Source organism: Podarcis raffonei, chromosome W (genome assembly GCF_027172205.1).
Source record: "Podarcis raffonei isolate rPodRaf1 chromosome W, rPodRaf1.pri, whole genome shotgun sequence".
Lineage (NCBI taxonomy): Eukaryota > Metazoa > Chordata > Lepidosauria > Squamata > Lacertidae > Podarcis > Podarcis raffonei.
This window is the reverse complement of record NC_070620.1, coordinates 23,412,420-23,427,200: the sequence shown is the minus strand read 5'-3', so window position 1 is coordinate 23,427,200 and position 14,781 is coordinate 23,412,420. Positions and strand designations below refer to the sequence as shown.

The 14,781-nt window shown below is 47.5% G+C and overlaps 1 protein-coding gene across 1 annotated transcript in view; it reads left to right on the top strand.

The window, feature by feature from the left end:
* The first annotated feature begins 1,561 nt into the window (after nt 1-1,561).
* Nucleotides 1,562-14,781, top strand: part of LOC128406088 (U3 small nucleolar RNA-associated protein 14 homolog A-like) — a 49,155-nt gene continuing 35,935 nt past the window's right edge. The window contains exons 1-3 of the mRNA XM_053373131.1: nt 1,562-1,672; nt 2,550-2,623; nt 4,251-4,315. Of these exons, the coding sequence (XP_053229106.1) occupies nt 1,601-1,672; nt 2,550-2,623; nt 4,251-4,315 (211 nt within the window). The 5' untranslated portion in view covers nt 1,562-1,600. The remainder of the gene's footprint in view (nt 1,673-2,549; nt 2,624-4,250; nt 4,316-14,781) is intronic.

Below are 14,781 nucleotides of genomic sequence, written 5' to 3'. Positions count from 1 at the left end.
CCACGTTTTTTATAGTCCAGTTTGTAGGCATGCCTCCTAGGTGTGATTTGACACTGCATTTGTTGGAGTTATTTTTTAAAAAGTGGAGGATCCATGAGGACCCGCCTTTTACCCAGACCCCGCAAAAACACACACACACACCACGTTAAGCGACAGCAATGGAGGGAGAGAAAAGCCGCGCTCCTGCCGTGCACGGCTGGCTCCACGGAGCAGAATGACAGCAAGGGATTTTCATGTCGTGGTGACAGGGAAAGGGGCCCACTCGCGGACCACGCCCCACGCGTAACAAAAAGAAAGAGGGGAGGGTGACACCACGCCCAGTGCCGCGACCGGGAGCAGGACAGGCCGTTTGTGTGAGGGGCGGAGAGCACAGTGCGCTGTCCTGAGGGAACACCCGGGGCCCCGACCTCACGAGTTCCAGGAACGGGTATGGGAGTGCTTCATTCTCCTCTGCCATGGCTCTGGGTCTTTTTTACCATTGCCATTTCCTCCGCTCCTCCTCCCTTCCCTCGCACCGGCTCGCTCGCGTATTTCTGCCCCCTCACCTGCCGCTCAGCGCTGTCGGGGCTGAGGTTGGGCTGCGTGCCGCCGAGGCCTTTTCTCTGGCACATCGGCTGCTTATTGGTTGAGCTGTGCTTCAGCACCGCCTCTCAGTTCAGAGGGGATGGCTCGATTGGCTGAGCTGAGGATCGCTCACTCACAATGTGGTGAAGGGAAGAGGGTGAAGGCTAAGTTGCTGGGCCTTTTCTCGCTCCCTCCCACTTCATCCATTAGGATCCTGAGTGGGGGACAAGCACTGGTGCGCTTGGCTCAGAGGCCGCTTCCTAAGACCAAGAAAGCGGCATACCAGCAGCGGGGCGGCAGCTTGTTTACTTCAGGATCGTAGTAAAAAAGGGGAGGAGGTTCCCCCGCCTGCTGAGGAGAGGAACTAGGCTTTCCGTTGGGCATCTCGTTCTCAAGTACCGCCTGCCATCCCTGGTTCCGCATTTTCACTGGCCGAACCGCACGTCATTCAAAAAAAACAAGCGACGAGGGAGGCGGAACGGCCTGATGAGCAGGGATGAAGGGCAGGAGCCGACCAGAGTTTTTTTGCGTCAATGGATCAAAGGCGGGCATTCACGTGGTTGCTGTTTCCGGCACGTCATTGGCCCTTGCTAAGCCCCACCCTCTGGTCTTGTCCAGATTCCAAATGAGGCGTGGTCATGAGCTGGTCACGCCCCCTTATTAAAATAGCCAGTAGCCTCCGGGAATAAGCCTTTGTACCCTTCTTGCTCGCTTCCCTTTTAGATTGCAAGGTACGGGTGTCGTTGCACGTATTTGCATGTATTTTGAATAATTAATTGGCATATTTAAATAAGGGCGTGTCACGTGAGACATGCCCTTGCCCTCCCAGAGCAGCGCAATAGCGGCCCCTGTGGCCTCACCAGTGGGGAAGAGATGGGAAGTACTGCAAAAATTTAGGTTCACAGCCGGAAGTGCTGCTGTGTTTGACGGTGCGCAGGGTGCTATTTGCTCTTCCGGGGTTTAACCATCCGCGTGGTCAACCTCCCTGGATTGAAGAAAAAGGGAAGGTGATTATTGGGGTGTCTGAGCTCCCCCCATGGCAGCTGCAGAAGAGGAACATCCCTTGAGGAACGAGCTGGTCATGAGTGAGGACGAGGAGGAGAAGGAGGTGAACTTTGAAGCCCAACCGTATTTATTTCCAAAGCTGTACTCTGTGTGATCCTACGTGTGTGGGAGGGGATGGTTTAGAGCCATCCGCGCGTGGGGGAAGTGCTCTGTAAGCTCGGGGGGGTACCTTTGTTCCCTTCTCGGGGTGCTGCGGTATTCCTGTTGAGACGCTTTAATGCAATTGGCTTTATGGATTTCTTTGCCCCGTGAACGATGCCCAGGACAGCATGCTGTAGGCGTAGCCGAGGGTGAAGGGGGACAATCACGCCGGTTCTGCCCCCCCCAAACAAAAGTCCTGCTCCCCAACTACGTCCTGACCCACCCCCCGCAAAAATTCTGGCTACGCTCATGCAATAAGGAATAAATATATTAAAGTTCTGTGAGATTAAACAGCAGAACTGGATTGATGCCTCCTTGCAAAGGCTTGAATGGCTTTTGAAAATTCTACTCCTAATCCTGAGTTTTGATCCCTACATCTGTGTCTCCCCTTGTCCTTTTCTTTTTGCGTTTTTCCTTACGGCCACTCTTCAAAGCTATAAGCAGTGCTTTTTTCTATTAAAAGATGTGCTGGAACTCACCATGAAATTCTCCCTTGTAATGGCAATGGCAGCCACCTGAGAGGTGCAGGAACTTAGTTCCGGCAAGTTCCAACTGGGGAAAAAAGCCTTGGCTATAAGGCAGTAAGTCCAGTGAGCAGGTCAGTCTGATTAGCTGGCAGCTGCATCTCATCACAGGTTAGCACTGCCATGCTAGAGGCTAGGTATGCTCAGTGGTACCCTTTGAAGTTATTATTCATCTTGTTGCAAGGATGAGTCTGGGTTCAGCCCTCTGTGAGATGGTCCTTGGCCCTTATTCATTAGTAACCTTTTGTTCCCCAGGCAGACAATGAAGAAGCAACAAAGAAGCACCATCAGCTTGTGGATTCACTCACTGCCTTGGCTGGAGCGAAGCGGTATGAAGGAAGGGAGATAATAATATAATAATAATTTATTATTTATACCCCGCCCATCTGGCTGACTTTCCCCAGCCACTCTGGGCGGCTCCCAATCGAGTGTTAAAAACAATACAGCATTAAGTATTACAAACTTCCCTAAACAGGGCTGCCTTCAGATGTCTTTTAAAGATAGGATAACTGCTTATTTCCTTCACATCTGAAGGGAGGGTGTTCCACTGGGTGGGCGCCACTACCGAGAAGGCCCTCTGTCTGGTTCCCTGTAACCTCACTTCTCGCAATGAGGGAACCGCCAGAAGGCCCTCGGCGTTGGATCTCAGTGTTCGGGCTGAACGATGGGGATGAAGACGCTCCTTCAGGTATACAGGACCGAGGCCGTTTAGGGCTTTAAAGGTCAGCACCAACACTTTGAATTGTGCTCGGAAACGTACTGGGAGCCAATGCAGACCTCTCAGGACCGGTGTTATGTGGTCCCGGCGGCCACTTCCAGTCACCAGTCTAGCTGCCACATTCTGGATTAATTGCAGTTTCCAGGTCACCTTCAAAGGTAGCCCCACGTAGAGTGCATTGCAGTAGTCCAAGCGGGAGATAACTAGAGCATGCACCACTCTGGCAAGACAGTCTGCAGGCAGGTAGGGTCTTAGCCTGCGTACCAGGTGGAGCTGGTAGACAGCCGCCCTGGACACAGAATTAACCTGCGCCTCCATGGACAGCTGTGAGTCCAAAATGACTCCCAGGCTGCGCACCTGGTCCTTCAGGGGCACAGTTACCCCATTCAGGACCAGGGAATCCCCCACACCTGCCCACCCCCTGTCCGCCCAAAACAGTATTTCTGTCTTGTCAGGATTCAACTTCAATCTGTTAGCCGCCATCCATCCTCTAACCGCCTCCAGGCACTCACATAGGACCTTCACCGCCTTCACTGGTTCTGATTTAAAAGAGAGGTAGAGCTGGGTGTCATCTGCATACTGATGAATACCCAGCTCAAACCCCCTGATGATCTTTCCCAGCGGCTTCATATAGATATTAAAAAGCATGGGGGAGAGGACAGAACCCTGAGGCACCCCACAAGTGAGAGCCCAGGGGTCTGAACACTCATCCCCCAACACCACTTTCTGGACACGGCCCAGGAGAAAGGAGCGGAACCACCGTATAACAGTGCCCCCAGCTCCCAGCCCCTCTAGACGGTCCAGAAGGATGTTATGGTCGATGGTGTCAAAGGCCGCTGAGAGATCCAGCAGAACTAGGAAACAGCTCTCATCCTTGTCCCTAGCCCGCCGGACATCATCAACCAACACGACCCATGGTGAGGCCTGAATCCTGATTGGAAGGGATCCAAATGGTCCTCATCCTCCAGGCGTGCTTGGAGTTGTTCAGCAACCACCCGCTCAATCACCTTTTGCCCAAGAATGGAAGATTTGAGACTGGGCGATAGTTGGCCATGTCGGCCGGGTCTAAAGATGTTTTTTTAAGAAGTGGTTTAATGACCGATGGAATTGGCTGGAGAGGGAGCGGTCTTCCCAAACACAGACTGTTTCATGGCCCTAGTGATGGAGACAAAGAATGATTAGCTTGATTTTCCATTCCTAACTAGGTCAATGTCCTTTCTTTTTTTTTTTTTTTGAAGATGGAGGGCAGTTGAACGCGCTGAGGCGAGCAGACAGATATCGGAATTTGATCTTTGTGGTGGAGGTGAGAGCTTTCCCCTCAAGCTCTCACAGCATAGCAATCGCTGGCACAGATGAATCCTCTGTTACTGATGGGTCATGGCTAAGAGGGAGCATGTGACCAGATCCATTTACCATTTCTCAATCTCTAGCAGAGAGGCATGGCTATACAAGTTTGGCCTTCTAGATGTTACTGAACAACAACTCCCATGATCCCTAGAAGAAGAGTTTGGATTTGATATCCCGCTTTATCACTACCCGAAGGAATCTCAAAGTGGCTAACATTCTCCTTTCTCTTCTTCCCCCACAACAAATACTCTGTGAGGTGAGTGGGGCTGAGAGACTTCAAAGAAGTGTGACTAGCCCAAGGTCACCCAGCAGCTGCATGTGGAGGAGCGGAAACGCGAACCTGTTTCCCTAGATTACGAGACTACCGCTCTTAACCACTACACCACACTAGCTATTGACCATGCTCGCGGGGCTGATGGGAGTTGTAGTTCAGCAACATCTGAAGATGCCAGAGGTTCTCCACACTTGCTATAGAACATGGGTAGGCAAACTAAGGCCCGGGGGCTGGATCTGGCCCAATCACCTTCTAAATCCAGGAATCAGCATGTTTTTACATGAGTAGAATGTGTCCTTTTATTTAAAATGCATCTCTGGGTTATTTGTGGGGCGTGCCTGGTGTTTTTACATGAGTAGAATGTGTTCTTTTATTTAAAATGCATCTCTGGGTTATTTGTGGGGCATAGGAATTCATTCCTGCCCCCCCGCCCCCAAAAAATATAGTTTGGTCCCCCACAAGGTCTGAGGGACAGTGGACCGGCCCCCTGCTGAAAAAGTTTGCTGACCCCTGCTATAGAACATATGCTTTGCATGCAGAAGAAAGTCCCTGGTTTGGTACCTCCAGGTTAAATGGTCACAAATCAGGTGATGGGGTAGGTCTCTGTCTGAGACTCTGAAGAGCTGCTGCTAATCAGAGTGATGATACTGGACAAGACGATGTTGATACCAAAACAAGGACAAGACCTGACGCTAATTAAAAACTATAGGCCCATATCACTGCTGAACAGTGATTACAAAATATTCACTGACATTCTAGCCAACAGATTGAAAAAATTATTAAATGAAAGTATACACAAAGATCAAGCTGGCTTTCTGCCAGGTAGATACATACACAGCAGCATGAGGAATGTAATAGATTTACTAGAATACCTTGAAGAAAAATAAGACAAAAAGGCTGCTTTAATATCAATAGATGCGGAAAAGACATTTGACCAGGTGTCGTGGGACTTCATGAAAAGGGTCATAAAGGAAATGAAACTGGGGGAAGATTACCGTATTTTCCCCTCTATAACATGCAGATTTTTTCTCCTAAAAAGTAAGGGGAAATGTCTATGCGTGTTATTGAGCGAATGTGTGGTCCCTGGAGCCGACTGGCCCAAGTGCATCACACATTTTCTTCGAGGGACGTCTTCGTTGCGGTCAGCAGAAGCCAGGGAAGTGCTTGCTAGGAGGTTTGGCCACTCTGCAGCGCGACTGTGTGTTTGCTAGTGTGTGTGCTTTGAGTGTGTGGTTGCCTGTGTGTTTGTTCGCTAGCGTGGGTGCTTGGAGGGAGTGAGAGAGTGACTGACTGCTGCATCTTCTCCTGCAATTTGCCTTTTAAAAAATTGGAAGCAGCGGGGCAGTAAAAACCACCTCCGAAAGCCCCATTTTTCCCTTCTAAGGCTGCAGCTCGGCTTTGGGAGCCCTGAACCCCTGCCTTGTTCTTGGGGGATCTTTGAGGTTTTCCCTTTAGCTTTAACCCAGCCCCCTTATTTTACCAGTTTATCTTCATTCTCTGCGTTCGAGCCTCCCGAGAGAGAAAGCTGTTGCTTTCCTGCATTCTGCCTCAGGGTCTTACTGCCCACCCGCTTCTGTTTCATTACTGTGTTTGCTCAAATGGAACAAAGAGCAGAGAAAACCCCTCCCCTCCAGGCAAGCAGAGGGGAAAGCAGCGCGTCCTTCCTTCTACCGTAATTCCTCTCCGTGCTCCAGTGCTGCTGCGTCTAGGGACTCGCAGGCAACACGCAGGTGGGGAGAGAGAAAGAGAGAGAGAGCTGGCTGGCTGGCTGGCTGGCTGGCTTGGGTGGGTGGGTGGGTGGGGGAACTTTTGCCTTCCTTTCCTCCCTCCGGTAAAACCCCTCTCCTGCATTCTTAGCCAGCTGCTTCTCCGCACACCCCTCTCGGTGCTCCTTGTCCATTCTATGTTTTTCCTTCCCTCCCCACTTAAAACGTGGTTACAAAGCACGGATCCACATGGATCCTCAGGATCTTTGCATAGGGTCACCCCAAATTCACCATCAGATCACATAGCATATCCATGGCTACAGCCTGCACCAAAAAATTCACGCACCCACTGTTGCCTGGGGCTGCAATGGTGCAAAAATGTGGTTACAAAGCACAGATCCACATGGATCCTCAGGATCTTTGCATTGGGTCACCCCAAATTCACCATCAGATCACATAGCATATCCATGGCTACAGCCTGCACCAAAAGAATCACGCACCCACTGTTGCCTGGGGCTGCAATGGTGCAAAAACATGGTTACAAAGCATGGATCCACATGGATCCTCAGGATCTTTGCATAGGGTCACCCCAAATTCAACATCAGATCACATAGCATATCCATGGCTACAGCCTGCACCAAAAAAATCACGCACCCACTGTTGCCTGGGGCTGCAATGGTGCAAAAACGTGGTTACAAAGCACAGATCCACATGGATTCTCAGGATTTTTGCATTGGGCTACCCCAAACTCACCGTCAAATCACATGTCTGTGGCCACAGCATGAAGCACAAAAATGATACATCCACTGCTTCATTCAGAATTTTTTTCCTTGTTTTCCTCCTCTAAAAACTATGTGCGTGTTATGGTCAGGTGCGTGTTATCGAGCGAAAAATACGGTATATTAAAGCTATAGATGCAATATATAGGAAACAAGCAGCCAAACTTATTGTTAATAATGAAATGACAGAAGAATTTTGTATAGAGAGGGGGACAAGACAAGGTTGCCCCTTGTCACCACTACTATTTATTATGGTACTGGAATTATTGATGAATGTCATAAGAAATGATAATAAAATAAAAGGTATCTCATTAGGGGAAAAGGAATATAAGATCAAAGCATTTGCAGATGACCTGATTCTGATTGTTGAAAACCCCAAAGAAAGTATAATACAGATAATTGAAAGAATATTAGAATTTTGGAAAGTAGCCGGCTTTAAGTTAAACAAGAATAAAACTAACATGATAGTAAAAAATATGACCAAGCAAGAAAAGGAAGAACTACAGGAGATATTAGGATTAACAATAGTAAATAAGACGAAATATTTAGGAATCTGGCTGACCAATAATAATAGTAATCTATTCAAAGATAATTACATAAAAACCTGGAAAGGAATCAAAAGAGATTTAGAAATCTGGAATAAGTTAAGATTATCACTTGTTGACAGAATATCGGTGGTTAAAATGAATGTATTGCCGAAAGGGTTCCGGTCAAGATGGCGGCAGGCTAGGCAGTCAGCTCCAGAGCTCCACAAATTTTAACTGAGTTTTAATTGATTTTATCTCGTTTTAACTTGCTTTAGACCAAGTATTTTATTTTTCTTAATCACAACTGTTTCTTTTAACTTGGAGCTTGCGAGCAGAAGAATGTTGAGCTGTGAGCAGAGAAAGTGCCGGATGAGTCAGCGCTTTGCAGATAAGGAATAATAGACGACACCATTAATCTTGAAAGCCTGTGACTCCCACGGCAAAGGAGCTCAACAAATTGGTTTTAATTACTTGCCTAGAGCAGCAGCAGCCTTGACGCTGCCCTGTCCGCCCGTCACTCGCTCGCCAGGTCTCTCCACAGTCTCACGACCATCTGAGGCTGAAAGAAAGCGGCGAGAGTGGAAAGCTGCGAGGCTGCGAGGCTTCGGGTTGCTGTAACTACACTCCGAGAGGTGAAGAAGAAGTTTTCGGCAGAGAGGGGTGAAGAGAGAGGAGACGGAAGTTTAAATCAATCAAGCAAAAGCGGCTCTGATTTACAGCGGCGACGAGGTAAGACGCATTTGCCGGAGTTCATTTCGAATCCGCCCTAAACTTTGTGTTGCGGCTCCCAGCCTTTCAAGCTCTTGCTGAAGATTGTATCAGGGAGTTGGAGCCCATGCCAGGAGTTCACATTACCGATAACTGTAAAGCCTGCATCGTAAATCAGCTTTAATGAGCAGATAACTGTATTCTCCGGCAGTCTTGGAAGCAGCCTCCGACTCACTGGCTTTCCGTCGGCCCACATCCGGTTGTATTTCTATTTTTACCATTTTTATTACCTTCTAAGTACTGCTATTTTAAAAGACTCACAACGATGGGCCATGGCAAACGCCGAAGGGATTGTGACGAGGCTTCGCCCTCCCCAAGAACTAAACAATCAAAAACCGACCCCCCCGCATCTGGCAAATGGAGTGTCCCCACTGATCATTGCTATAGGGTGAAAACTCAGAACCGTTTCTACCCTCTAATGTCTCCAGAAACAACGTCAACTCCAGAGGAATTATTTTTACCCCAGACTAAACCTGCGGACGGCAAGCTTGGAGGAAGAGGGAGTTTCCCACTGGGGCTGGTGCAGAACGCCGGAGCCGAGGACTGCGTTAGACATGAACAACACGAACATCTCCACCTTGTGGTCAGAACCCTTAATTGCATATTCAAGAAGATTGATGTGCTATCCTCCCAGCTATGTAACCTTGAACAGAAAATTGATAACCTCTGGTCAAAGTCTAAACCAACTGTAGATACGGGGGAAATGAAGTGCCAGAGGACCTTACCTTCAACCAAAAAAGGAAGTGAGACCCCTAAATATAAACCAAATCCTGCACTGAAACATCAAGCATTGTCCCTGCAACCTAAGAAAATCTGCCTAAATATCGGGGTAGGGTCAGCAAGGTGGCTCACCCTGGGTGGGGTTAAAAAGCAACTAAGCAATCTCCTAAACATAGAAATCACACAATGCGATCTCATTGCAGTATTACCTTTGAACCAGCACCTCAGGCAACAGAGAGTGATGCTTGCGTTTTACTCTCCAAGGATCCCTTCAGCTATCATCAGGCAGAAATCACTCTTAGCTAGGTATGATATCATCCCAACAAGAGTTTTTATGGACAGCATGATCCATCCCCTTCTACTTGCCGGCTACGGCACGGAGCGGACCCTGTCGGAGAGGTCGGGAGCACCTCGGGATATTGAGCCTCCTTTTCCGGAGGATATCCATCCGTACCGAAACTGGACTTACCCTACGTCCCCACGAGCTCTAAAGGAATCCACTGGCGCAAGTAATTCTCTGACCCCGCCGGAGGAAAGAGAGCTTTTAGCCACCTTTGGCGACCTTCCACCGAGGGAACAACAAGAAATAATTGATAGATTAGAAGTACTTAATCATCAGCTCATACATGTCCAGAAGAACGGAAAAGCCCTGCCCACTTTTCAGGATAACCTTGCCAGCTTTTCGGAGTCGTGTTTTAAGGAAGCAGGAAGTCTTCCATATCTCAGTCCAGCTCCTAAACCCATGCCTCCCCCACTTGTGGGCAAAGCCCATCGACGGATGGCAGACCCAGGTTTTGCCTCACAAGTTGGCCTCTCATCCCAACTCTTGATAAATTTTGACTCGCCCTCCAAGAGTCCCCCGTTGAAGAATGTAATTCAGAGTCCCTTCCACCAAAACAATTCCTTACCATCTAATTCATCAATGCCGGAATTGGAGTCCTCATATTCCCCTGAGCGGCATAGACCCGACATACAAACGGTATCTGTACGTCGAGCACCCCCAGTACCTTCGCTAGCATCAGGTCAGGGGAGTGTTCCACCTACATCAAAAAATGACCCAGATTTGACTGAAGACCCGGCCGGACATATAAATCAAATGGTTTCATTGGCGACCTTTAGACCTCGCGGTGGGGCAGTCTCAGCTAATCCTGTGGAGTCTCCTACTGAAGTGGCTACCCTTGGGTTAGCCAGCGGGAGACCCGCTTTGTTGCCCCAGTCTGAACACCCCATTACCAACTTCAAGATTAGGTACCTCCAGCAGGTGCCTGCCACGCAAAGTAAAATAACTGACTTTTTTGTGGGGTCTGCCCTGCCTCCAAAGGACCCACTTCTCTCCCTGAAATGACAGCGAATTGAACACAACAGGAACTCCCCCCTATCAGTCCTCAGCTGGAACATTGCGGGCTGGAGGGGGAAAAAACATGAGCCAGAATTCTTGGAGTATATCAACCGGTTTCATATCATCTTGTTCCAAGAATCGTGGGAAGTAGAGAAAATTGTCCTAAATGGCTTTGAGCTTCTAGAACTCCCTGCCTGCCCCTCCCTGAAAGGAGGCCGCCCTAAAGGGGGCCTAATAATAGGCATCTCCCTCAACCTACATTCTAAATTTACTCTAGTACAGGCCTTGCCTCCCTACGCCCTTACCGGGCTGATTGCGGGGGAAAAGATCTCGCTCCTAGTTACAAATGTCTATTTGCCACCTGGGGGTTCTTCCCTCGAACTGGGCTCTAAATGGGGCTCGCTAGAAGAGCATTTGCTCTCATGCTATGTTAAGTTTCCTAACACCCCGGCCATAATAGGTGGAGATTTTAATGCCCGTACAGCAGCAAACTGGGACTCGCTGACCAAAGCCAAATGGTGGGTTACCCCAAACCTTGATAATTATGACCTGGAACACATCATGAAGAGAACTTCTAAAGACCACAGAGTAAATGAGGCTGGAGTACTCCTCTATCAAATGGCCATCCGTTTGAATTTGGTCCCCTTAAATGGCACATGCCTCCCCGACATTCCAGGGGATTTCACTCACCTGAGCGTTAAATCAAACAGCGTCCTCGATTACTTGTTGGTCTCTAGGGATCTACTTAAGTGTATTTCCACTTTTAAGATCGAGAATGTACAATTTAGTGATCATCTTCCCCTTGTTGCTAAGCTTTCCTTGAACTGGCAGCTGGAGGCTCATAGACATCCGACTCAGATAGTAACCAACGAATCTCTCCAAGTAAGAGGAATCAAATGGTCGGAGACACAGGCCCAAAGGTACCTGGAATTCTTTCAAAAAGAAATCCTCGGGCCCCATCCCAACATAGGCCCTGCCTCAGACGAGCATAGCATAGTGTTGAAGCGCTTCCACCATCATATGACTGATCTTACATCCTTCTTCAGGTTACCACCCAAAAATTTAAATCGAAACGAGTATACTTACGGTGCCCCCTGGTATAATTCTCAGTGCAAACAAGCAAGACAGCGCCTCCGTGCTATATATAATGTATACAAGACCTCCGATGCATCTACTCTGCCAGCTAGCTATGCACATGCCAAGCAAGTTTACAAATGCACGCAGAAAATTGCCAAGCGTGAGTGGCAACATAATCGTTGGCAGGCTTTGATCACTGCTTCAAAACCACACAGATCCAGGGAATTCTGGTCTTTGATTAACAGAAGGGGGAGGAATTCCCCAAGGGCAGTCATCTCTGCACCGACATGGGAACTGTTCCTGAAGAGATGCTTCTCACAGGCAGATGCTCCCTCCGACCATCTGATGCACCTGTTTACCCACCTACCTATTTGGCCTCCCACCGATCCTGACGAAATAGCCAAGTTAATAGCTCAGCTGAAACCGGGCAAGGCCCCTGGGCCCGACCTGATCCCTGCTGAAGCCATCAAACTACACCCAAAATGGTGGGCCGGCATCTTGGCCAAAACCTTCGATGCAATCAATGCTTCCGGTCTCATCCCCAAAATATGGAAGGAGGCCATAATAGTACCAATTCATAAAAAAGGTTCTCCAACGGAGCCGGAAAACTACCGTAACATCAGCCTCCTTTCGATCATAGGGAAAATTTATGCCAGCTTTTTGCTGACTAAATTATTGCGATGGGTAGACGAGACTAACCAGATTGGTCACGAACAAGCAGGGTTCAGAACTAAACGCTCTACAATCGATCATGCGATAGTTCTTTATCACCTGGCACGGAAGTACTCCTCCCCTCCCCGGGGCTACCTCTGTGCCGCCTTCTTAGATCTAAAGGCAGCCTTTGATAGCGTTCCTAGAAATATTCTTTGGGAGAAACTTGCGAAACAGGGCATTGATAGAAGACTCTTATGGCTCATAAGCCAGCTCCACGAAGGTACTCTTGCCAGAGTGAGACTCACTCCTGCGGGCGACCTCACAAATTCGATACCAATAAACAAGGGAGTGCGCCAAGGATGCATATTGGCTCCCTGCCTATTCAACCTATTCATCAGTGATATGCGAGCACCCCTAGTTAACTCATCTCCAAGTATACACGCGCCTAGACTAGCGGATTACCGCTGTCCACTCCTCTTATATGCGGACGACGCGGTAATTCTATCTTATACACGTGTTGGACTAACCAGAGCTCTGAAGATCTTTGCCACGTATTGTCAACTCAATCAATTAACCATCAACCATGCTAAGTCCAAGATTCTGATTTTCTCCAGAAGCCGGAGATTATACAAATGGAAGCTTGGTGGAACAAAAATAGAGCAAGTCCTAAAATTTCAATATCTAGGAGTTATTTTTCAATACAATTTGGGGTGGAAAGCTCAAATTCAACACCTACTTAACAAGGCCAAAACCTTGTCATATGCGCTCCTCCGATTCTTCTTTTCAGACGGAGCTTTGCATGTTCCCTCGGCCCTAAAGGTGTTCAAGGCAAAAGTGGTTGCCGTGCTTGCTTATGCTGCCCCGCTCTGGGCCGTGATGACAGATCTTGCTCCCCTTGAGACTCTGCAAAGCCAATTCCTACGTCGGCTCCTAATGCTCCCCCTGTGCGTAAGCAACGCAGCCATGCGACTAGAATTGAAGATCGCATCCTTAGAAACTTGTCTGTGGAAGCAAGTCTTCAATTACTGGTTATCATTGTGGCATAGATTACCAAACCATTACCTTGTCCAATGCTTATGGCGAGATGAATTCTCTAGCCTTTGGACTAGTAGAATTCATGCCAAACTCCTGAGTTATGGAATCTCTCCCTCAGATTCCCTAAAACTAGACCAAATCACTGCTCAAAGATTGATCCGCCAAAGACTGGATGACATCGACTTACAGCGAAATTATATGCTGGGGGGAGGTGTTTGCTCGCCCCAGAACATTGGTATCACTTTAACTTACTGCGTTCCATCATACCTCTCCTCCCTTTCGACTGTTGCCCATAGACTGGCCTTCACCAAAGCGAGGTTTAACGTTTTTCCCTCCAATGTCCTGAGACATAGATTCTCAAAGGGCCAAGCCCCCGCCGTGTGCGAATGTGATAAGGTGACGCCGGAGTCGCTCGAGCACATTATGTTCTTTTGCCCCTTGTTCAATGTGCCACGGGCAAATTTGTTGGGATCAATCATTCAGAAACTAGAGGGTACCCCACCAAAATTCCACCTTGCCCAAATCTTGCAGGACAAGGATACCCACACGACCCTGATGGTGGCTAGATTCCTGGTCGCTGTCCTTTCCCAAAAGCGACGACAAGGAGCACTACAAGCTAATTAAGGCGTAGTATGCCTTTCCATCTTTTAGTATTTTATTGTTATAGTGGTGTTTTAGCGACTGTTTTTTGTTTTTGTTTTTTTCCCCTACGGCATAAGCTGTCACTTATGTGTTGTTTTTACCTGTATGGGCCTATGGCCGTAATAAATGAAATGAATGAAAATGTATTGCCGAAAATGATGTATCTATTCTAAATGATACTGATAATTGGAGGAATGGGAAGTCTTAGATTATGGCAAAAAGAGATATCCAAATTCATATGGCAGTATAAAAAACCAAGAATTAAACACAAGCTTCTAATAGATAAAAAACATAGAGGTGGACTGGCGCTACCTGACCTAAATTTATATTATGACGCTGTCTGTTTATATTGGCTAAAAGAGTGGATTGTATTAAAAATTAGTGATTTGTTAGATCTAGAAGGATTTAACAATCGTTATGGTTGGCATGCGTATTTGCTTATGAAAAAGGGAAAGTACACAGGGGATTTATGAACCATGTCATTAGGAAATCATTATATAAAACATGGACAAAATATAAGGATCTCCTAGAACTGAAAACACCATGGTGGGCATCACCTCTAGAAGCAATTACAATAAAAAAGAAAAATATGGAAGTAGAATGAGCAACATATAAAGATCTGATTAAGGAAAAAGATAATAAATTGGTAATTAAAGATTATGAGGAAATTAAACAACACCTTACGGGTTGGATCCAATACCATCAATTGCATGAAGTGTTCAGGACAGATAAGAAAAACAGTTTCTCAAATGAACCTTCATTATTAGAAAAAGTGTTATTACAAAACTAAGGTAATATCAAAAATGTATGATACATTATTGGAGTGGGAGGTCAAAGACTAACAGGTCAAGGAGGTAATGATCAAGTGGGCTTTAGATATTGGGAAAACCATTAACTTAAC